General features: G+C 41.7%; 1 protein-coding gene across 4 annotated transcripts in view; it reads right to left on the bottom strand.

Moving 5' to 3' along the window:
• Window positions 1-211: 211 nt before the first annotated feature.
• Window positions 212-26,182, bottom strand: part of LOC112692834 (sterile alpha and TIR motif-containing protein 1) — a 51,946-nt gene continuing 25,975 nt past the window's right edge. The window contains exons 4-12 of one of the 4 annotated variants that reach the window (XR_003149437.1): window positions 7,650-7,805; window positions 6,700-7,225; window positions 4,804-5,626; window positions 3,068-3,220; window positions 2,761-2,843; window positions 2,558-2,660; window positions 2,093-2,282; window positions 1,041-1,553; window positions 212-790 (exon numbers count right to left, since the gene is read on the bottom strand). Coding sequence is in view for 3 of the 4 variants with exons in the window: in XM_025567636.1 (XP_025423421.1) it covers window positions 1,182-1,553; window positions 2,093-2,282; window positions 2,558-2,660; window positions 2,761-2,843; window positions 3,068-3,220; window positions 4,804-5,626; window positions 6,700-7,225; window positions 7,650-7,805 (2,406 nt within the window). In the remaining variant the exon portion in view is untranslated. Of the gene's footprint in view, window positions 1,554-2,092; window positions 2,283-2,557; window positions 2,661-2,760; window positions 2,844-3,067; window positions 3,221-4,803; window positions 5,627-6,699; window positions 7,226-7,649; window positions 7,806-26,182 lie in introns of all 4 variants that reach the window. The other 3 variants (XM_025567636.1, XM_025567635.1, XM_025567637.1) reach the window with 3 other exon arrangements.

Genomic DNA, 26,182 nt, shown 5'->3' with positions numbered 1-26,182 from the left:
TATACACACAACGTCGACAGTATATCCGTAAGAGTTAAATTGACAAAAATGGATGGCACATAATGTATATCATTATAATAATACGATCGTGGTAAGACATGCTTAACGATACGGATTACGACAGATGTGACGAACGCAGTCGTGTAACGCAATCGAACCGTGTGTAAAAAACATAACGTTCACGACTAATCGAATATTACACAATACGTACTTAGAGGTTTAAAAAAATATACATATATTATAAGGTACGAACAGTAGGTGAACACAAGCATTAAAAAAATGTAAAAACGATAATCACATTACATCTACGTAAAAACTATGTACACCACGTATATACACTAAACATATATATATATATATGTATAATTAAAATTACATTGTTCTTAGGGTTATGTTACGTCGACCCCCGAAGTTACTTCGGCCAAGTCATCACTTCGACGAGTCCCCGCCGCCGCCGTCCTTCGGCCGGTGACCGGCCATCAGCGATTTCATCTTGACGATGCACTTGTCCACGAAGTTAGTCCGTTTCTTGAGGCTATCGGTGGCGGACGCGGACGCACTGTTGCCGTCCTCCTCCGCGTCCCCGTCGCATCTATCCAGATACTCCTCTAAGCTCCTGGCCTTCTTCATCTGGGCCTGCGCCTGCGATGGCGGCGACGACGCGGCCACGGCGGTCGTCTCCAGCAGACCTTCCACGCTCCGGGCGCGCTTCTTGCTCTTGCCGCCGTGACCGGACGTCGGGCTCATGGGCGGCTTCCGCGCCGCCGGTTGTCGCGAACACTTCCGGTATCTGCAAACGACGCGTTGTTACTACACTATGCCGGCGTTCACGGGTTAGGTGGAAGCGTGTGAAGAACTCGGTCGGGCGTTATGTGTACGGCAGTGGCGGCGGATTGGAGGAGACGAACACAAGCGCCAGGTGACGTGCGGCGAAACGCGTGACAGTAAGCACAAGTAAGTTTACACGTGTACTGTCGCGTCCGAGGGCGGTCGTTGTTTTTCTTTTTTTTTTTTTCAACGGTTTTTCGTCTTTTACGCACCTAGCCGTGATATCGCCGCACGCTGCTGCAGGATCGGTGCATACGACAACAAGCGGACGGACACGAGGAGCGACGGGTTCGGGTGGCAAAAAAAACTTGAACCGCATCGCCGTCATCGTACCTGGAAGTGTTCGCCGCTAGTCAATCTTTACTACCGTTCAGGTCCCGTTCACTGTCGTTGGACTGGGTCCGCTGGTACGTGGGCGGTGATCTTCCCATCATCAACGGCGTGTTCGGAGCCGAAGGGTCGCTCTTGATGGTCGAAGGGCCTCCGCCGCCCGACCGGTTCAGTGACAAGCCCGAGCTGGCCCCGTCCCGGATCCCGTTCGTCTCGCCCTGCATGAACCTCTCCACCTTGTCCACGCACGCGTCCTGGTAATCATGGATCCACCGCACCCCGTTGAACTTCCATATGTTGCGCATGTCCTCCGGCAACGTCTCCGCCTCGGGCCACTCGAAGTTGTCCATTATCGGGATGATATTGCACTGGTCTTGTATCGCGGCCACGATCTCCTGCGAAATCACACGCCGGGTCACACGGTTAGAGATATTTTACGGTTAATACTACTATTGGAATGAATGTAGAGCTGGTATTTCGCTTTGTCATCAAAAGCTTTCTGTACGATGCTTATTAGCTGTCCCAAATTTGGTGAAGATCTCGGGAGTATATTAAATAATTCGCAATATACTGGTAAGCAAAATGCATGATTAAGTAATCAACGTAAAATAAGTAATACGTAATATAAATAAATGATTATTACGAATAATCCGAACATATGAAAATACTAAAAAAATGTAAGGAAACCATTTTTTTCTGATAAATCCGATTCTTATGCGCCTAGAATTGACCGTAAGAATTGTTACAATTTAATCGATTTCAACGAATATAATTTTTATCGAAATATTGAAGGAAAAAAACGTTACGATATAAAAACGTTTTTTTTATTGGTCAATCGTTACACTTTCAGCTTCTGATTATAATTTTATTACGGTTGGAGTCACGTGTATTTTTATCGACGAGTTGAACGACGAAATAAGTACACACGACGTACCTTGTGCACCCAGTCCTTGCACTCGTTGTCGCCCACGCACCGGTCCAACGCTTTCGGCGTCAGCACCAGCAGGAACGTCTTGGCCAGTTTGATGCTCTGCAATAGGTTGTTGTCAAACTTGCCGGCCTCCAGGCGTTCCACGTCGATGAACACCGAATACCCCCGGAGCTGCAGGTGAACTTTGAGCAAACTGCAAACAGTGCAAACCCGTCGTGTCAGTACAACCTAGGCACGGCTAACCTACTGTACGACGTACGGCCACTACAGCGCTGTGCTTGGATAACGGAAAATCATCCGGGACGTAGATTAGATATGCTAACCTAAGATCATCTAGACATGATAGACGGATACCACAGAAATCGAATTTACGTCTACGCGCAGACGGATAAATGTATTATATCTAGATCGTTTTCAGCTATTGCACAACGCTGGGCGGCTCTACGCGTAGCTGCAAATCGCCGTTACCTGGCCAATTGAGATCCAGTCGAACGTCTGTAACTGATGAACACGTCCAAGTTTTTCTTCGTGCTCTCCTCGTACGACGACATTTCCATGAACGTCTCCATGTCTGCAAAATCCCGACAAAACGGTTAGACTCGTCCGTGGGACCGCGGAACGGCAGTACGACCATCGGCCGGTCGCGTCCCGCAAGAACGTATTATAATTACCTCTGATCGCGTCTAGTATCCTGTACCGGTGAATGCTGTTCGTGATTCCGCACTCCCTCGACAGTTGTTCGTCCGACAATGACCTAAACCATAACCATACACACGTATTGTTTAATCGGGCGAACGGTTTAACATTATAACGTTAAATTTCATCAGCCTCGTACATAAATATTATTATTAAGTGATGGAGAACATTTTTTTTTTTTTTTTATTTAACGTATTAATCGAAACAATAGATTGCTTTGGAGATATCGACAAATTACGCTAAACAACGCCAGTGAAGTATAACAAATAGAAAATATCTAACCTGATCGAATCTCTGTCGACGCCAGCGTTCAACATCGAATACGTATAAACGGAAAACTCCGGTCCGATGGACTGTAGGAACGAGTTCAGATTGGTCGAGTCTCGGCTGCTGTAGTCGGCCAATCGTTTTAAGCAGTATATTTCTCTCATAAACCTAGAAACGAGAGGTAAACCGTTAGATAACGTGGTTCGAAGTATGACGTCGTGGGCGAGAGCTGGGGGCAACATTTTCCGTTTAGAATGCGTACAGTAGCTTATGGTAATTCGATTCCCCGGTTTGAGTTTTTCAAAGAAAAGTGATACTTGTACAGATCAAATATTCGTACTTATTTCAATAAAAAAATAAAAAAAAATAAAAATATTTTTAATTTTTTAACTATTCCGCTTTTATAAATGTAATTTCCTTCAAGTATCACACGGAAACCGTATAACATTATGAACCATTCGGATTATCGATAGTTATTGATTTTGTGTTCTTCGAATACGAGTACGGGGTACAGCGTATTGAAACAACATTACGATACAGAAATTATCAGAAATCAGAATTTCGCAAGATAACATTTCAAACTTGTGGAATAAATGTAAATGTAGCTTTTACCGTCGCATACACCTACGCATACAAACGTGTACAATTATATATCCATAAAAACAAAATAATTTGCATACCATTTAATTTTGTGCACAATGGTTTCTACGTGAAAATCTATCTCGGAACATTGTTTAACTGGTCCCGAAGTGGAACCCGATTGAATTATATTTTCGAAAAACGTTACATTATCATTTTTTGAAAACAATTGTTTACCCTGATTGCCTGTAAAACACCATAACAACTCATACGAGAATCAATGCGACCGACGACTAGGAAAACATTCACCAATCATTCGTTGACTTTGTACTATTGGTATTACTGCTTTGGGGTTATCTCTTACTCAAGCGTAACTCAAAACAGACAGATAATCATTAATTGTTTTTTTACAAACTATGTAGTATTTAAGTTTATTGATGATTCATTAACAAAAAATAAATAAATGAATAAAAATATTCAACGTCATTACAAATTCCATTGTTGGACATCCTGAAATGGAAGCATCAAGGACATACAACAACTGACTGATGCAAACATTGTTGGATGAATAATTTAAATTTTCGCCCGCTTAACATGAATAAACTATAGGAACGCATCGTTATACGTTGTTCGATCCACCTCGGAATTTCTCACTATCACCGACGGGATCATCCGAGAAGCCGCAGCCCCACCACAGTTGTTCGTCATATTGGACCCAACTACCGCCGGAAGCCCCGAGCCCTTCACCCCACCATGTTACCACCCTCAGCAGCACCGTTAGTACATCGTATGTGCCCATGTATTATAAATAATTATTATCACGGAAGTCAAAAATAACTCTTTACAAAGTTCTTGTGAGAATAATAGCTCTCCATGAGTGTAGTGCATGGGCCAAAACAAAAATTGGATAAACTCCGATTAGCGACTTTTGAACGGAAGATATTGGGAAGAATCCACAGACCCAAAAATAACAACGAGGGAGAACATGAAGTTAAGATAAACCTACGTTTGTAACCGGGACACCAGGGCATGCATCAAAAAATAACCGGTCGGGTTACAGGACGGGAAAAAAAATTGATAGAGCGGATAAGGACCTAGAAGAACAAAGAAGTGAAATCGGCAAAGGAAACAATAAACCGACGGAGACCAAATTTGGTGGTGGTAGTGCTAACCTGCAGCGCATTATGCCGTTGCTGATGCCAATGTCCTGGCGGAGGTTGTCCTCGGTGAGCTGCAGCAGCAGGTCACCGTCCACGCGGCTGTCCACGAAGTTCCTTGACACCTCACCGAACCCGATCTGCCGAACCCATTCGCGCACGTCTTCGGGCGACCACAGCGGCACCTTCTGGCTGAGCTTGTGCGGCACCTCCTCGCCGATGAGCCGCAGCGCCTGTGCGGCGAACCGAGACGCGATCGCATTCGGGCAGCTGGCCACCTTCTTCAGAGGCTCGATGGCGTTGATGACGCGAAATATGCTGGTCTTGCCCTGCTGCTTCTTAATGCCGGCCTCCATGCAGAAGTGGAATGCGGCCAGGTTGCACGCCTCCTCGCATATGGAGTTGAGCACCGGCACCAGCCGTTCCAGCCAGTGGTGGCTCTGGCCATGTGCATGCGCCAGGTTCGACTTGGCGAACTCGGACGGCGTGTGCGTGGTGACGAACGGGTCGATGAGGTCCAGCGTCTCCGACTTGAGCACGGCCGCCTCGATCTCCTTGTTGGCCACCAGCACCGCGATGGCCAGGAACGCGTAGTATTTGATGTTGTCGTCCGTGTTGAACGCCAACGTGAACAGCCACGTGGGCACGTTGCGCTTGATCATCAGCTCTTGGTTCTCCGCACCGCCGTACAACGACAGGTTGGCCAGCGCGCCCGCGCAATGCCGCAACGTTGCGATGTCCCGCCGTCGGCACTCGTACAGTAGCACCTCCAGCCCACCCAACCTGATCACGTCGCTGCACGTCACCTCGCTGTGCTTGAACAGGTGTTCCAAGATGCCTGTAAAAAGGGATCGAACGCCGTTTATTGTATTCACGTTTACCCCCGGGAATACATAGGTCGGACGTTCCGTGCGCGCCTAGGAGTGTGTGTTGTGGCACAAGGGTTTTTCGGAATATTGACGGTTATTTTTGAAGCCCTAGTATCCTTGCCGGGAGAACGTATCGCTGCGGGGCGCGTTACTATCCCTCGACCTGGTCGTGTTCTGCAGGATCGTCCGAGGATCGCGCGACTCGCTACTCGACTTCAGTAAAAAAAAAATACACATCGCGCGGATCGCCGATATAGTACCGTACAGATACCGCACGACCGACAATTCGATTAGACGTGAACAGCAGCAGTTACTTTCCAGTACCAGCAACGTACGCATGTAATGAGATTCAGTGGTGGTTTTTAAGGAGAGGCAAAGGGAGCGCTGCCTCCCCCCTTGGATTTTTTTTAATATCAACCGACATGTTAGATCGTATTATTTTCACGATATATGTTCAAACTTTTATTTTTGTTTTTTCAATATTTTTATTTATTTATTTATTATTTTTTTTTTTTTTTTTGCATCAGTTTGAAACATTGAATTGAGAACAATAGACGAATACACGTTATCAAAAAATACAACTTGTTTGAATCACGAATTAGGTTAAACTAATCGCGTTTGATTGGGTTTTTCCAGATTATAGTCAAATTTATTGAATTTTCACAATTCATTTTAAATTCCAATAAAATTAAACTATTTAAATTATAAAATTAAAAATTAAAATTATTTCATTACTTATAGAACTATTTTAATTGTATTCTTCATTTGATATTTGTAACTATAGTGGGGGGAGCAAAAAATTGAAAATAGCCTCTCCTCCTTTGATGTTTTATCAAAACCGCCACTGATGAAATTTCAGCTCAATTGGTGTACATCTCCCACCGTTTTACCCATATGAAACGCTACGACCTAGAAACGTTCACAAAACGCTAGTTGTTCACGTAGGGGTATGGAAGATGGAAAATTAAAGAAGTTTTACGTATACAAAGCGCACGTCTTATGAACGACAAAAATAAATCAACGCATAATGATGATTTCTCACCGGTGCTAACTTTCGACTGATCGGCCGAGCTCACTTGGCTCTTGTACTCGCACACCAAGTTCACCACCTTTTCCAGTCCGTTTTCAACCACGTAAGTGCGGTTCTCCGCCGTCAGGCATTGCTCCAGCAACCTGGCACTGGAAAACTGCAGCTTGTTGTCTTTGGATACGCAATTGTTCATCAGCAAGTCCATGCCACCGCAGTCCCTGAACGTGTTGCACAACGCGTAGCCCAGCTCGTAGGTGGGCACGGCCCACGCTTTGCATATCATCTCAAACATTTTGTCGAGCATCGTCAGACCTCTGACCTCAGCGTACTTGCCGCTCGTCAAGCCATGGACCGCGGTTTCCAGGTACTTCGAGTACTTTGCTATAGCGTTCTCCACGTCCGTCGGGTTGGCGAACTCTCGCATCCGGTCCAGATCGTCGAAACTGGTGTTCAGAAGATCGTCAACGGTTCTCACCATCAGGTGCACTGACGGAGGAGACGATCCACCATTGCCGGACGACGATCCGTTGTGCGACGACTGCAATACAGAAAAAACCAACATAAATTGGTCGAATTATAAAAGGATTAATCAATGTTTACCGAACACGTATTTGGTGAGCATAACAATCGACAATGACAATTTAGGAAGGTGTAAGGGCTCCTGACGAAATAAATTCTAATCACGATTCAGATCAGGCGTGTTGGTGCGGATTCTCGATCAAAACGGTTAATCGGATTTGTTATGCGTCGGGTTTATAGGGATTTGACGACAACAATATCGGTGTACGATTCTCGTGACCGGAACGTGACGAGTGCAAAAGTATCTTGTAGCGTGTAATGATGATATGCAAAGAAACGGATGTACAAGACAAATATTGGAACGGGACTTTTTGCCGGCCGTGATTCGTCCTGTTGCCGCCCGGTCGAGACCCGTTGACGGGGGAATAAAGCAGTATAATTACCTGCGAAGTAGCTGACGATACGGCCTGTGAACTCGTGCTGATGCCTTTTTTAGTGAACGTGAAGTTCGACTGCGACGATTGCGCAATGTGTTTCTCTTGGTTGAACATTCCCGACGAGGTGATGGTTTGTCTTTGCTGCTGTGCGCTTGTAGCTTTCTGAAAACGATTAACAATGGTCAGAGGCGGGTAACAAGTGAATGGAACCCGTGTTCCATGTAAACGCTCTGATCGTGCAGTGCGTAGATTGTGGATACGGTTTTCTAAGTTAATATAAAATTTTCTAAACGGACATTTTGAACGTTTACGAATACGAATCGATCGTTGATTATGTTTGCCGTCAAGCGTCGGTAACGTCGGTTTGTTTTCGAATTTTGCAAGGGCACGGTCGAGGTCGACATGATCGATCATCGATTACTGCAACGATTTTCGATATCTGCATATTGAATTGACATCTGTATACTACGACTAGTCAGTGGCGCCGAAACCAAAAAACTCGTACTAGCAAAATTATAAGACTTTACCACCACACGATTGGATTAGAAGCTTAACACGAAAAGTAATTACGAAGTAAACTAGACACCTCATTTAATCTACAAGATAGTAATTACTAACTTATTAACTTTGTTTATAATTCGCTACGAGTAATCATCCGTCAGCCCACCCACCTACAACAAAAATATCATCATATGAAGTAGGGCATTATTTGAGTTTTGTGTTTTTTTTGCTATAATCACTGCACCGTCCAATTTATAAAATAATTTATTAGACAGTTTTGTAAGAAATTTACAACAAAAAAAACTTTTTGAACTCTAACAGAATAATCGAATTATACGAGTACGCACGTCCCCCCCCCCATTCTATTTTTTGACAATCCGTACTATTTTAAAATGTCCAACTAATAAACAGTAACTGCCTATACGGTTTTTGGTTTTTTAGATTTTCTCTTTCACGATGTTTGTCAGTGTTTAGTACGATTAAAAAGTAAGACTAAATAAGAGTAGTATAAATGGCCGTTTTTCATATGTGTAGATTATGCAATAAAAATGTATGCGATTCATAACTTTTTCAACAACTTCGGTCTTGCCCAAGGTCACGCTCGTTTCTCGCGCATTCCGACAATCTGTTCTGGGAGCGACAAGCGAAAACTGCGTCTGTATTTATCACTGACGATGACAATTGTTCATAATGTTTTACAAAATTTTCACAACAGACCGTACGCCATAAACTTCCGTAGTGATGATCCGGTGTTTTTTTTTTCGAATTCCGACACCGCGAGAAACTGACGTGGTCCGTCGATCTCGAGTAAGTAGACTCGTTACTAGACATCGTATTTCAATCGTTCAAACCTTAGAACACTAACATTCATATCAGTGGCCGTAGGCAAGGGAGGGTGTTAAATTTAAATTATCGCCCGAACGCATCGGACCCCGACCCATAAGTAGTTTTTACCTACGGCCTTGGTTCCCACGGCCCGTGTAATAATTAGATGTGTACATAATGCGTATGCGAAATAATGTATGCGAATCTACGTTCAACGCACGGTAACGAAGGCGGTGATGACGACGATTGCGTTGACGATGGTCGTGGTGGAAACCACTCGGGACGTTTAACACGCCTTAAACGACGAGGAAAATAACGATCAACGCGATTTCGGTCCGGCGACGAGTGGGAAGAGAGAAAAAAAATAAAAAAAAAAAAAAAAACAAAAACAAAACCGATTACAGACGCTCGTCGGAGTATTACGCCTCTGGGCCGCCTTGGAACGGAACAATAACCGTTGTTGAATACACTCCAGCCTCATCTCATCCGCGCCGACAACAAACACGCGCTGCCGATAAGTGTACCACCTGCAGTCGAATCCCTGTCGATCCGTACGCGCGTGAAAAATGACTATAGACGTCTTCTTTTTCGATCTCGTTTCTTATAGCTTCCAAAATTGTACGAAAAGTCGGTTTTCACGCTTTCGACGGTACTGAAAAAACTTGACTGTACGATTTTTTAATTCATTTAAAAGCGTATGAAACCCCCCCCCCTTCGGATAGCCTATGCTTATTTGTTTCGTGAACCCATAAACGGTTTTTCAACCAAATTTACTTTGATATCAATAAAAGCAGCGCTTTCAGCCGGCAACATTTTTCGGCACGTCATCTCGGTCGACGATCGAATAAAAAAAAAAAAAATGAAAAAAAAATCAAACACGCGCGGCACAGAAAATGGACGTAAAATCGCTAAAATCGCCCCCGTCGAAATCGCCAGTGGACAACCGCGCGTGTACAATCACAGAAACGGTCGAAACGCTGAAACGCGAATCGCTGCCGCGGCTAAACGCGGTCGCCCGGCGGGGTGACGCGATTTCCTCGTCGCGCGCGTAACCTTCGAACGGTGTAATGCGACGCGACCGGTGAATGGAACGGAAAAAACGCACCTTCTCCGAACTGAACGAATCGGTCTGTACCTTCATGGCGGCAACTCGGGGGCGAGCTCTGCGGTTTTTTCAACGTTGCGCTTTTTCGCCGCTGCAAACGTCGCCGAAAATGAACGCGAGCGCATCGATTTCTCCGCACGGTCTCCCGCGACACTGGTCGGAAACGCGAGCGTTTTCGGTTGGCGTGTATGCCGCACGTCTACGGCACCGGCGGTTTACTGAGAATATCGGGCGCGCGCGCGTTGGCAGCGGTTTCGTCCGGGTGTACCTATTGCACGGCGGCGTTGCAGAACACTAAACATAGACGATCGCGAATTTTCTATTCGGCCGCGATCGCGACGCGAGTGGGCACACTCCCACGGGACGGATTCGGTCGCGGTAACGACCGGTAGGGGTGGGAGGAAATGTAAGAATTCTTCGCGAAAAACGCGCCGCCGTTAACGGTTCGCGGTTTTATATTTTTATTTATTCTTACGCGTTGTTCGCCGTTTCGTTATCGTAACGTGTCTCGAAAAAACGTGTTATTGTCGTCGAATTCGATGTCGTAACGATGGTCGTGTGCAAACCGCGCGGCCCGGACGGCAAAACGACGCGCGACCATCACCGTCACCGCGCGATCTGTTTCTTCGCGAAACGGTTGCGTCGCGTGTCGCGCGCTTCTTTCCGGTATTGTTTTAATTATTTTACTTTTTTTTCCCCCCTTTTTCTCCGTTCCGTCTTTTACCGACGCGACTTGATCGCGAAACATGCACGTCCTGAATGGTACGCGTTTTCAGGTTTCTTCGCCGGTAATGTTTTCGATATTTTACCGACATTCTTGTTACGCACGCGTTCCCACGTGCTCGACGAGACCGTCGGTCGCGATAGTACCGGAATGCTTCGATTAGCAGTTGAGCGGCGCGTTTAAATCAATTGGAACACATTGGAGACGCGGTTTATTTTTTTTTTTGGACTTTTACCAACAACATTCCCTCCCTTCCTTTGCGGATAAATCGAACGTCGAGCAATCAGCGGGTCGGCGCACGCGGATGTTTAACGCGTTTCAATGCGAGATTCCGAAACGGACGCTAATTTTACACGAGAGAGTTCGTAAATTGTTAAAATATTAGTGGTTTATATTTAAACTTCGGTAATTATTTTCTGTGCACGTGCTAGAACTTTCGATGAATTAAATCGCGTTCGATCAATCGATCGTATTTCATTGTGCGCAGCAGACGAAAAAATTCAACGATTTCCAACGGTTACAGGTTTAAAAAGAGCGATGCAAATGTACCGTCTTCGATTTGTTCGTAACGACCAACAATCGAAAGAGTCAAAGTATGCCATTCGAAGTTATACGATTTACGTTTGATTACGATTTAATGTCCGCCCCACGTACCCTAATTAATCAATCGTAATGACAGTATGTACACATAAATTACATAAATTTACATAAATTACGTTTATTCACATGAGCGGGGGAAAAAGACGAAAAATTAATTAAAAACGAATTTTTTCTTGTTCAACTACTTATTGAAATAGGAAAAAATGGTCTTCGGCTTCATAGTTTTATTCTTATCGATTAAGACCGAACGAAAATACAAACAATTCGTGAATCATAAACGCATTGGAGAAAAAGCACGTGAGATTTTTAAGAACGATCAAGTGCTTATGCGGCATAGAATAAAATCAAACAGGAGAGACTACTATAGAAACTAAAAATAGTAGTTAATACACATTTCCCAGTAAATCACTGACGATTATATATCCCTTGGCCTTCATCAAGTCAAAGCTATGAACGTGTACCATTGAAATAATAAAGATATGTTATACATTTTTTTTTCTCTGCTAATAGGGCGATTTTTTATACTCTATAAAATTATACACTGTTACACGGATTCTACGTTTTATTGAATGCAGGTCAGAAATGTACGGGTATATGAAATCCCGAGACCAATGATTGCTACATTAGCAATCCGCGAAAACACTGTCGCCGTCTCGGCCGCCTCTTTGTTATTATAATAATGTTGTGTATTTTGTTCTCCCTTAGCACCTAAGAATAGCAGAAATATAGTAAAAGGTTTTTTATTTTCCTTTTTTCTCTGAGTGTGTGTGTGTGTGTGCGTGTGTGTGTGTTTTCATACGACGCCACCGCCTCGGCATATACGTCAAGTATTGACCGTGAATCCGAGCTCCGGTCATCTTGGCCGGCGCGACGGCGGACGAGGTTTGTTTTTTTCGCCCGAGACGAAGAGGAAAATAATAATACATTATGAAACGGGAAAAACACACGAAATACGTACACGTATAGCCTACATTAGTGTCGGTACGGAACCGAAATAAATTTGGCCGACGTGCCAAGGCGCGTTTGATTTATTTTCGCCGCGCGCACGCGTACGAACGCGAATAAAAAAAAAAAACAACTCCACTCTTACACCGCCAGATTCTTTGTATTTGTAATGCCGTCGCCGTCGTCATCGTTGCGACGTATGACGTGCGCGTTATTACTATTACGGCTATAATTATTTTTGCGGGTCAAAAGCTAGCCTCCCCACCCCCACCGCAACGATACGACTGAAGAAATCCGGGAGCCGATGAATAAATTAAAAGGCGTACCACAACGGTTACGATCAACCGATACGGTATCTCGGTACGTGTCGCAGCCTCGAAACCGACGACGAGAAATCAGTGGACATCGATATGATCGAAAAGTCAATTCTTGTGACGAGTGAATCGCATAACGTGCTCGTTGAGAAATAATACGAAGATAATACAACGCGAACGCGTAAAAACGATGATAGTGATTATAGTTTTCGTCCGCGCGTTTCGTTATACGTACACTACACTCAGGGCTAGATCAACGGGGTTGGGAAGGGTTAGTCTGCAATATACGAATATACTATCCTACGATACTGCTATACGTATTATGAATCACCGAAACAGAATGAAAAAACGGAATCGTTTCGGACGAAGGGGCCTCTCGATAATATATATATATATATATTGTAATAGGCCCCTTACACTACTACTGCGGTTTTCGAACCGCGCCGAGATCCAGGTCACGCGGGAAGCGTTAAATCAAGCCCGCCGATCGCGTCTCAATAATATCATACATACGCGCGTCACGTTTACCGTTGGACTTGTGAACGTGGTCGTTTTGAGTCTAGCCAGCCGAAAAACGTTCACGGCACGCATAGTAACTGTAGCAGCAGCAGCGGTCGGAGTGCACCGTACGGTCAGTGCACAAGGCGGTAAACGTTTTGTTTATCGCAGTTGTTACCGCAGTTGTTTCGCGACGAGAGGGACGTCGGACGGCGGCGAAATCGCGCGCGAACTCTTCGAAAGAACGAGCGACGGATACGAAGGGTAACGTTTCTCCGAGTGTGAAGTCCTCGGGACTCGATTCGTTGCGTTTTTGTGAGTTTTCTGTTTGAGTTTCACGTGACTATAACGACGGGGCCGAGAGGCGTGTGCGTGACCTGTGCGCGTCGCGGTCGACGATGGTGCGCCGAGGACGGCGATAAAAACACGGTTGCGTGTCCGCAAGTTTGGTTGCCTGACTTTGGGCGCCACCGTTGACGGTGAAAAGTAATGAAAAAAACGTTTAAAAAAAAAAAAAAAATGAAAAGAACTAGTAAATAAATAATATCTGAAACGCGTGTCCTCCAAACATGTATTGATTCGGTGCAAATATCGGCGTGTTTTGTCGAGCGCGAAGGGACGATCGATTTTCAATAACTGTACGGGACGTTCTCGCAGAGTGTTCGTTTCGTACAACTTTTTTATGGTTCACTTTTTACGGTCTATTGTTGAAATCTGTCTCGCGCTGTCGGTGTTTACGGTTTAAAATAATACCCGGGCTCGTTCGAGAAGAATTTATCGAGTTCAATTTCGTAGTCAACTTGTGAATAATTAACTAACAACATTAAAATTGTCGTCAATATACGATAAGATAAAATTACCATACAAGCGTAGAAGAATGAAAAATAACAAGCAATTTACCGAGAAATTAGTCATCGAGACTTCGTGTAGCTTCTCAAAATTACGGCTTTAATAATAAAAAAAAAAAAAAAAAGAAATAGATCTCGGGGAATAATGTCGATGGAAATGTTCCAAAACAAAATGAATTTAAACCACTCGTCATGGTATGGTACAAACTGACCGTTAAAAATGTGAGCCAACTGAACTCGTGTAATGGACTTACAACAATAGATCGTACAAAACATCATAGATCCGGTCCGTGTTACTGTAGTCGTTCGTTTATTTATCGGGCGGACATGGAATCATCTCCCGGGAAACAATTTCTTCTTCAGTAAGCCGGCACCATCGGTTTTAATAAGACACGAGATAACGCTGTTTTTCGAGAAAAAAATAAAATAAAAATGGCTGACTTACTTGTTCCCAAAAACAATAAGAATTGGATACATAACGGTAACTATAGTGTGCCGAACGGAAGTGCCATTTCTGAATGTACGAGAATATCGTTTTATTTGTTCTTTTTTCTTTTGACGCGTCGTCGGGATGCATTTTGAAAAACTATCCACGAAATAATTGACTTTCAAAACAACAACAAACCCATGTAAGTTATCGGTGACCGGCGTTTAGTGCAGATATTATGTTATACGTACGAACACGAACTTAAGAATTACAGAGAGGAAAAAAAAATCGTCCAAACGTGTATCGGTGTATTGATACGCGTATCACCGAGAGTACACGTGAACCGGTGCACACTTACTGATCGTTATATACGTTTCGCGGACCGTTTTATGTGTGAAAAATCAATAATCAAACGTCACATGACTAATTATCGACATCAAACTATCTAGTAAAACGGAAAAATCATTATCTATTACGTGTGTTTCGATGTGCGTAATTGTATCAATAATCGCCGTACTAATCGCCCGTGCAGAGTTTGTAGTACTCCAAATGTTTTGATGTACACTATCTCACTTCCGATATTTATTGCACATTATTACGTCATGTCGTCTTACTATATCCTGTATCCGGTGCAGGTACACGTGGTCCGAGAGTGATGAATCGTTACCGTCCCGCGAAAAGATAACATTTTTCCGCATACACGACAATCAACAAGAGTATTTGAATTGAGTAGTCCCATCCATATTGGCCACGAATCATGAACATTCAGGTATAGCTTTTAAGACTACCGTTAAACGACCCGGTTTTTCGAATATCGCACCAAACTTCCGGATTGCTTTGTGGTTAAAAATCCCGGTAACAAATTATCGATGTCATTTCGAGTCAGTTCCCGTCTTTATTTGTTACGGTTTTCGTTAATCTCAAAAACATTTTGAGTTTCGACTCCCACGTTTCGATGATCTCGGACGGAGTAACGAACGAACATGATGAACGTTGTGTTCGGTCAAAACAACGTATTTTGTTGCGAGGGTTGAACCATCTTTAAATTATATTTGTAAAACTAATTGATTTAATTTATGTGAAATCTACGATAGTCGATTAGAAACACCATCCATGATTTTTTTTTTTTTTTAACACGGTTACTAATAACATTTTTCGTTAATTTAAATGTTCTGAATCGCTGTTATGCGTTTTCCGAGGCACGCCAGACGGTCAAGAAAATACACCGGACTCGAACGTGTCGGGAAGACTTACCGGACCAAGTTCAAACTCAGGTCAGCGACTCGATTTATAATGTGGTCCGGGAGAACACGGTGTACGTGTGCGTGACCGTTTCTTCTTCGTTACGCGTGCGAACCGTACGCACGTGTCGCCACGCGAGACTGTGCACTCCGAACGAAACCCAAAACGTTTAGCGACGCGTAATAGAAGTCGTGTTCACGTAACAGAAGTGTAATGATGATACTCTCCGCGCCAAATAGTCGTCCGTCGAATTTTTTTTTTTCCGATGAGATCGCAAAAACGACTTCTATCATTATTGCGCGTACGATCGACGAAAGATTCGCTGACGCGACCGAGCTCGAGGTTCGAAAAATAATTCGTGCACGCTTAAGGATTTGATTTAACCCAAACGAGTAGTAGAAGAAGAAAACGGACGACGCGATCGCAGCTGCTGTAGTCTTGCAGCGATTTTTCGTTTCTGGTTGATGTAAGGGGGGGGGGGGGGGGAACAGAAAAATATACATGCGATGAAGTGGTAGACGTCGCCTTTGAACAGGAATAGAGAACGGTGGTCCAGGACTGTAAATACAGGACTACGCGTGTCTAGCCGATTGCTAGTCGCTTCCAACGTTCGACACTCCATCGGCGTTCCAACGGCTAATGTTCACGTCGTGTAGCGGATTGATGTATTTTCGACCCGACCAGAAAAAGGACGAAACGGTCGTTAACCGGACGCGGCCCACGGCAAATATCGAGTCGACCAAATCACGTACCAAAGTACGTAGGGTATTCGAGTATGTTACTGCAGTTACGATCCGTGACACGACGAAAAGAAATCGGCAACGAAAACGCACGAACGCGCTTGATCGTGCGCGCGAAACGCGAAGTATTATTTTTTTTCATTTTTTGAACACCGCCGTCGGTTACGTACGTCATTCGATCCGGTTATTCGAATGTCATCAATGGATTTACGCGCGTCTCGTTACATTTTCAGCGATAAACGTTTAACGCCGTCGTACGTACACGTCCGCGAACGATCAATCGCGTTTTTCGTAAAAAAAAAAAAAAAGGTTATTATTACATTAAAGTTATTATTATTATTATTATTGTTATTGTCATTATTATTAGTAGGTTATTCGCCTACTTGCGACAATAACCGCTTTCGCGTCGAATCGAATTTTTAATTTTTTTTTTTTCTCTCTCTTTACGCCACCGATATAGTGCACGATATAGTTCAACCGCGTTCGAGATATGTTATGCGATATCAAACTACGATAAACGAAACGGATCCGCATCACTTTTTCCGGTCCCACAACATTTAAACAACGTGCACGGCGTCGTAATGTCAGCAAATAATTATTTAACGATATTTCATTATTTTTATACTTATTCCACGTATCAATTACAAATGTACTATTTGCTTCTCGTTCTTTGCGTTATTATTAATGTTGGAAATTTTTTTTTTGAATCTTACCAACCTAATTTTTGTTATGATTTGTTTCTTGTTCGATGCACAATCAGATTTTCGACTATACGCGTATTGCATTACACTACTACAATATATTACATTAAATACACTACAGGACAAATGTTAATTGCTTTAAATCCAACATTAATAAAATATTTGTTTACGCGCAATCCTGTTACACCGCTCGCAGCGACACAAAATGTGTTGCTGTACAACGATCCGCAAAGGACGGTTAAAGGTATTGTAAATTGGTACTGTATTGAACTCAGCACTTTTAAAAATATAATATCGTATGATTGAATTAAAATCGATCAAATTGACCACGAAAACAAAAAAGAAGCACCTTGGGAAATTAAAAAAAATCCCCTTACGTAAGCCATAACGATTATGCGTGCTACATGGATTTTTAACAATGTCTGCAAAATGTTTCTTTCCGTACTGCAGTTATGCAGAAAATATGTAGATATTATATTATTATGTAAATTAAACACCAGTTGACGCGTGCGATACTTACGCGGACAATATTCGACGTACGAGGTATGGGTCCACCTACGCTGTAGTATAGTTTATAATATTATAAACATTATGACTTTCGATTTAAAGTTTTCCGCATCGCGATTACGAACGATGTGCTCGAACCGATGCACTATCAAAAGTTTCAGAAAAATAAAATGATTAAACGCTTTATTAAGGGGATTACAAACCATGATTTTCTTTCTCTTTCTATTACTCGCGCAATACAGGGATTTAGACATTTTCTATTTGCAACGTACCGATCGATCTATAAGACGATAAGGATTTTGATAAACTGATTTGAATTCGTCGTAAAGTCTTCTTTAGATCAATTTTGTGTTTAACATATCCAAAAATTAATTTTTATGTTTCCAATTTGTTTAATTCTATTTTGTCAAATTTTGGGAGACAAAATTAAAAAAGTGGAAAAGTCGATCGAAAGAAGACTTTATGACGAATTCGAATCAGTTTTCAAAATCCTTATCGCATCATTAGATCGATCGGTACGTTGGAAATAAAAAATGTCCAAGTTCCTATATTGCGCGTGTGATAGATAGAGAAAGAAAATCATGGCTTGCAATCTTCTTAACCTTAATTTTCAACAGTTTTGCGAACTTTATATATCTGTCCTTTATAGTTCGGCGTTGATATTAAATCTAAATTCTACTAATCTCAACCAGAGGTCTGGTGTCAGGTGTTATTAAACTTTCTCGTTCGTTAACCTTATCGAATATCGCGTACTTTCTGAACTTTTGATTTTAGCTTTATACAATAAAGTACGCGTATTGCAATAATAATGAATCCTTGCTCTCTGCTTCGGAGATGTATTACGATGTATCGATTTTAATATATAGGCAATAAAAATAAATTGTGATGTTATTCAAATAGTAGTCGCAAAATTGCTCGACTATGCATGTGATTTTTGTGATTATTTTACGATTATGTTAGGATTTGATTGGTTCCAAGGTATATCGAGGTTTTTTTTTTTTTTAACAAACACTTATTGTAGGATAAATAATATTTTATCTTTTTACACACATGTTCATTTTTTATGTATTATCGTGATTTAAATACCGCAATAAATACTAATAATTACTAGTAGTGAAGCTTGACGTTTTAAAATGTTTGACAACTTTTGATTTATTTATCTAAACAAATCTGTGTTAAATTATATTAGATGTGTACCTAATTTAAATACTTTTATGTAATCAAGTTATTAAGGGCAAATTTAAAGAAAATTATTAAATTGAAAAATGTTCTCACTTTTCGAATCTGATTACAAATCTCACTATGATAAAGTTCATACAATTAGAGAAATATTTCTGTAAGATAATAATAATTAGTCAAATACTGAAGTTTAATCTAAATATGCAACATATAGTCATTATGGTCACTAAGTTTTTTGAAAAGAAAAAAATAAACCCATGACTTAAGGAAAACAACGTGATATACGGTATTAACAACACAGAGGAGCTTAAGAGCAACAGTACGATTACACGCATCGAGACTAGTGAACGAAATATGCATATCAAGTCCTAAACGTGCACAGAAATGTATGAAAGCTTACTGGGAGCCACACGTTCCTCAAAAGCTATCCGGGAGAAGATTTCCTATCGGTCCTGGTGGATGCAAAGTTGTCGAATACACGTATTAAATCACGTAGATCTATAAAATGTAAACGAATCTTACTTCTATCTAATAATATTGTTGAATAGAAATATTCTCAGGGGAAATCGATACACACGTGGCACCTCTGATGGTACGAGATGGTCAAGGCCGGATTAAGCACCTATTGGGCCCCGGGGCTGAAATTCTATATAGGCCCTTTTGACAAAACATGCTTTACAAAGCTGTTCGCTATGCTCACAGAACGGTACATTTTTTTTAACTATTTCACAAATTATCAATTGCATTAGAAAATTAGAAAATTAATAAGTATATACAATTTACGTCTGTAAAACTACTAATTTTACTATGATTAAAAATGTGTATCAGCTTAAAATTATTTGGGTCCCTTTCACTTGGGTGCTCGAGAGGGCTCCGGGGCTTCCACCCCGGCTAAACCCCCCCCCCTTAATCCGGCCTTGGTCATGGCCCCACTATGTGGCGAGACGGAATTTGGATATGACATAAACCTAATCTGACCGTTCGGACTTTGGTGCATATGATATTTGTGAATTTCATCACAAACGTCAAACACGCTAGGAGTATTTTTGTAACCATATCGATAATACATTTTTGTCGGAACAGTTCAAAGGGAAATATTAAAACGTTTTACCAGCACGTTTAGACAATTTTTATATTTTGAAAACAAAAACAAGACGTATAAGGACGTTCCGTGCGTCCCATGCGTTTAAAAATAGCCGACGTACATAATATCTTCACACTAAATATTTCCGAGAAACATTAGAGGCACTCTGCGGTCCCCTCTCCGCCGATTCGAGAGCACCGATCGCGTTGGTATGCGAGAGTATTGCGATCGATAATTATTCGAAAAGTCGTCCGTGTGTAATATGTTAAATATATTCTCGTCCGGCACACACCGCGTACACCGAAAAGTGAGTTCTACCGCGCGCTAGGGTGCAATTGCTCGAAAAGTGTTTGTACAAATATTTTGTAAAAACTTTTCGGTCAAGGTCAATGGTACACGAAGGAGCCAGTGGAAAATCAAAAGGAGCACGCCGTTAGTAGTCGCACGGGTTTCCTAACACGCAATTCGATCAAAACGAGTGTCGAAAGTAAAATAAAAAATAAAAAAAATTAAAGAAATATTAGAATTGAACATTGTGACCCGTGCTGCGGTATGATATATCTACTTTGTTCCGCGCAAAACGTTTTGATTCGTCGTTGAACGTAATTATGCGAAAACGTCTGTTAAAATTACTCCGCGACCGTGTACAACACTAGTGCAGTCGAACAGATCGCCGTACGCTATCGTAATCACCGATACCGGTGTACATTACGATGTTCGTGATGCACAAATGTACTGCGCAATTGAAACGATAAATTACGAATACAATACAATATCTCTATTAAGCCTATTAAAAACAATAATTCAACGCACATATTTCGTGCGCATTCCGGTCTCCGTTTACAACAATGAAAGTATATACTGTAACATTGCTACGAAGGATTACACGCGTGTGCACGGAACATTACGGTTACAGTTGCAATTAACAAATGGACGTAGTGCTATTAAAATGCTTCTTTTTTTTTTTTTTTTTTTTCTCGCCCAATATTTGCTCGACTCCATTAACAATTATTCTACGTAAAAACTGGACCAATAAAATAAAGGAATTTTCAATCGCGTTGCACCGCGGGCGCGGTTCAGACGATGCATATTTTATTTGTATGTACGCGTGTAGCTGCAGGTGCCCATAACAATGACATAATATAGAATGCGACTCGAGAAAAAACCACAGACTATAATTAATCGAATGGTCGAATTACTCTTTCGCGCATACGTTTGACTTTTACGTGCATACATACTATATTACTACGCGCACGCATACGTTGTGTTGTACATGCAAAACGTTCGATATTATGCGCATAGCGATGACATCGTATTACACATCGTCTTTCATTTCTCGTTACTCTATTACATTATTATTATTTAGGCCCGTCTATAAATGCCTCGAAAATCATCGGAAAACGTTCTGTGAAATACTCAAAAATAGCATTAAAAATTACCTATACATTTTTTTTTTTTTTTTAAAGGTACTTAGTTTAATATTTACAAAAAAAAAAAGACTCGAGTTTGAAAAATTTTACTTGATACTTAAAATGTACAAAAAAAAAGTAGTTACAAATGACCGATTTATTACCGATTGTCGGTCGGTTGCGAACTCGAAGCTTTAACGTGTTTGCGAGCTCGAAGGGAGCTTCTTAGTGATGTTTAAAATAAATAACGACAAAGATGCACTTGTCCCATAGTCGTACATATTTCACATTACGTTTAACGTAATATCCATTATTCTTTCAACCCGGGCCGATTTTAGCTCTTTCAGCGTCTAGCGTAAGAATTATTTTGGCGCTCCTCCCTCTTAAACTACCTACACAATTAACTTAAACAGACAGAATTCGGGAAGCTGAAAAGTCCCGTTCATAATCAAAAATGCTCGGTGATTATTCAAACTACCATAAATAATAATGATAAAATTAATGAATATTTAATGGCATTGGGAAAATTATTATTCTTTCTACCTTTAGTAGATAATTGACGATTTATCAAATTTATTTTTAATTTGAACGCTTCTCACTCACCCTTCTGATTTTAGCGCCCTATGCCGTTGCACGCGTCGATCGTATTCAAAGCCGGCCCTGCTTTCAACCACTTATATGTACTCATATGTAATTTGATTTTTCGACATGAAAACAAAATATATTTCTAGGCACTCAGATGTTATCTGTAACCGTGTATATTACTTTCGTACGACGTGCACTTACACGATGTGTAACAATATTGTACAACATGGTATGTACGAAGTGTTAAATTTTCTGTTCGGAATTTTTATGAAATAATAATATCTTCTATCTACATACGCAGTTGCGATGGTGCATCGTCGGTGGATATCGATAATTCAATTCAACAAGATTCATACATTTTATCAGTGAAGTCGGCCGTGGTAATAGATAATATTTATTCGCTGCTCCAGGGATGTCTAATGTACGAATTACTCGCGACGAATAATCATTACCATTGATTATGGATTTATAGTCGTTGAGTATTACACAACAAGATAACGATACGGAATCATCGGACTTCGTCTTCGCGCGAGATACGTGGACGGGGTGATGAATGTCCGTGTAGTGTTGTCGGTGCGTAAGTAAAATAATGTTTTAACCGCACGCGGTCAGGTGAACCGTGAACGGTTACCGTGGTAAAATCAATGATAAATCATCCGAGCTCACGGGGAGAAGGTGAATCCTGAAATGACGCGTTTACTTAAATTATGCGCGTGTTTTTCTTCTCTCTCTCTCTCTCTCTCTCTCTCTCTCTCTCTCACACACACACACACACGCTGTGTGAACTCGTTGGCCACGTACAATTATGTATTTAGGTATGCACACGCGTTTCGTTTTTCGATAATTATAATAATCCTATAATTATTATTTCACAAACGTTCGGTACTTTATGCTAATCGATCAAGGGCGAATCTTTGTAAAGACGACTTTCTATCGTGCGAGCACGTATCACGTTTCGATTTATCTCGCTGATTCCTCGGGCCGCGAGCCACACCTGTTGCGCGGCCAATGGTGCCTATATTAAAATAACATATGTACATATACACACTCGTGTATAAACATCACATTTACACGCGGCGACGACGACAGTTTAAATTAAAAACGTGATTTGAAAATTAATTCCCGCGAGCACCGTACGCGTTACGTTGTTTCGTTAACAACATCTAAGGTTGTCTTCTCCGCAGAGCCCACGAGCCAAAATACCGAATCATATCGCGCACGTACAACATTATGCCGTCGCGTCATCATTAATTATATTTTTATTATTATAATTATTATCAATGTTGTTGTTGGCGGCCGTTGGATACAGAAGATGATACACGAACATGCGTACGTATAATGATATAATTAACGCGAGAGCGTATATTGTTCTACGTCTATACGTTATTATTAAAAAAAAAAGAAAAAATTGTATTTATACCCCGGCGGTAGCCGTAGGAGTACAAACGGTATTTTTTCGATCGGTCCCCAAGTCCTGCGACAACCCCGGTGGATGTCGCAACGTTTTTAATGGTCACGTTGATTGCTATCCGGATGTAAAAACTTAAAAAGTAATAATATTCTTTCATACGCCATCACATTGGCTCGCGTTTCGTGTTCAAACGATTCGCGCGCGCGACTACTCGAAGCTCTATTGGTGGTAACGAGTACGGTTTCGAACGTAAACCTATGATCGACAAATCTGTCCTCGATCGGCAAAATAGATATTTGGACACGGTTTGACCTTTGGCAACTATCTCGTATTACGACCATTAGATCATTTATCACGCGGCATGAGATCGGACGGCAATAACGAAATGCGTATGTGTCGTTAAAAGCGTATTATACAGTTTTAAAATCGTATTTAAGATCTTTACGAATTGCGTATTGTAAACATGCCGGAAACGAGGTGTGAACACCGTGGTTAAAAGTGAACCAATAGTGTGGGCCACGGATCGAGTCTATTAATTCACGTTTGTTCGAGTACTCGACATCAACGTTATACATACTATTATGTATTATATTATAATCAAAACAAAGTGATCCACTTCGAAACGGGGAACCGCTATATACAAATGTTGGGGGATGGGCAGGATTTGATCTCGTCCTATACCAACGGAATACAAGTTCGGCATAATCAATTCGATGTTACGAGGGAACCGTGATTCGTGTATTATGACGAATCGACGCGAACACGATCGTTTTTGTCGCGATAGCGTGGGCGTAAATATTATTATTGTCGACTTGCGTCGCGAATTGATGTCTGCGAAGCTGGATTTCGAAAAAACTGTTTTTTTGTGAAAACGAACACTCGAACGCGCGTGGCATTGGGTAAACAACAGACGGTCGAGGTCACGTACGGACACAATGGTAAGTGGCCATACGGTCGGTGAAAAGAAAGAAAAAAATAAACCCCGTCCTGGAGGTGCTTTTCGCGTTGGCGGAGGAAATCAACGAGACACGGAACGACGGAGAGAGATAGAGAGAGAGAGAGAGAGAGAGAGAGAAGTAGTCGTCGACGCCGCGTGGTTTAATATGTTATATTTGTTGACGCTATCGCGTTATTTGTACGACCGCGTGCAGCAGGATATTAAAGGCGCGCCTCGCGCAATGTAATAACAATAATAATAATAATATTATTATTATAATCGTTCGTGGAGAGGTTTTTTTCTCCGCTTTTATTACGGCGTCGGTCACCGGTCGTCCTGCTGTACACGACGGACAAACAAAAACCGGTAGTCGTCCAGACAGAGAGAATCAATGAGAGAGAGTGTGTGCGTGCGTGATAGAAGAGATAATACTGCAACGGGAAAATAGAGAGACGGATAAGAAAAGAAACCGAAAGAGAAAGAGAGATTAAAAAAAAAAAAAAAAAAAACAGTGGAGAAAAAAATACGAGTACGTTTAAAAATAAGAACGTTCGCCGGCGGCGTCGGTCCGTTGAGCACGTGCAACCTAACCAGTTTACGTCGCCACCGCCGTCGTCGCCGGCCGGTCGTGCGCCCACGCGCGTCTTCTTGGTGGCGACCGGTCGCCATTCGTATACGTCCTATTTACGTACAAAGATTATTAAACTTGATGTGTTACGACAGCGACGCCCGACAAATCGTAAAACGGGTAATAACCCTATCCCTTTTGCAATGCACTCCGCGAAACGAGAACCTTTACCCGTGACACGGTCGACGTCGCGTTAAAGTAGTACACGTGCGCGCGCGGCACGTGTGCGCCCTGAAACGGCAACACCGGATGCACGCGCGTGACGTAACGATACGGAGACGCGTTCCGTCGCACGGTGGGGCGATTGACATCGAAAGCTGGCAAAAAATAGCATTTATCAAATTTTACTTATCTCATCGAATTATTATTTATATATATGTATCGATAAAGGAGTTCATAATGCATTGTTCACTGGTTTTGTGCACGTGTTGTGGCTTGAACTGATTTAGTTACAGCAGTCGTAATATAAGTCCTCCGTGTGTTATAGTGTAAAATCAAACAGAATAATATTATTTTAAATTTTTTGTTTTTCTCGGTGACTAATATTATTTGTTTATCGAATTCAATTTGTCGTGGAACCACTAGCTACAGGTTAGTTACGTTATGTTTAATACATACGTTTTACCGAGTTATACATGTATTAATATATACATAAATTTAATAATAATAATAATATATTTGTATGACAAAAATTATACGTAGTCTAAGTTCACTTCCAAGGCTTTCCAAGCTTTAAAAATTACAAAATTTAATACTTAATATAGTATTCTATCATCTTTTTAAAAAAAAATGTTGCCCATATTTGCCCAATTTCGTGTAAATAGATTCTGACTGCGACGACCTATACCAATTTCACTTGAAAAAAATTGCTCCATTTTATTTTATTTTATTTATTTATTTATTTATTTTTTTTTTTTTTGAGGGAGGCTGGATCTAGTGTAACTAATTATTTAAAGGATATTTAAGAAATGTATTCCCATAAAAGAGGAACATATAAAGTGTTTAAAAAGTTTGGTAACAGTTATTGGATTTAATGGAACTGATATCTACGGTTTTGATACGATCGGTTTTCGTCCGCGGTTCGTCATCACTTCAGCGCGCGAGATCGAAACCCGACAAGTAACGTTAATAAAAGAACTGTTTATCAATTAAAAAAAAAAAAAAAAAAAGCCTCGACCGATACGCGCGAACAGAAAACAGTACGGTCAGATCGGTTCGTTTTTGACACGTAAGCGATTTCGTGCGCGCTTGCACCGAACGCACCTGGAACGCGTTTTTTAAACGCGTTCTCGACACGCCAAAACCACGTTTTCCGTAACGAACACAAGC

Source organism: Sipha flava, unplaced genomic scaffold (genome assembly GCF_003268045.1).
Source record: "Sipha flava isolate LNK unplaced genomic scaffold, YSA_version1 77_pilon_pilon, whole genome shotgun sequence".
Lineage (NCBI taxonomy): Eukaryota > Metazoa > Arthropoda > Insecta > Hemiptera > Aphididae > Sipha > Sipha flava.
Note: the sequence above shows the minus strand (reverse complement) of the source record. Positions and strands in the feature narration are given on the sequence as shown.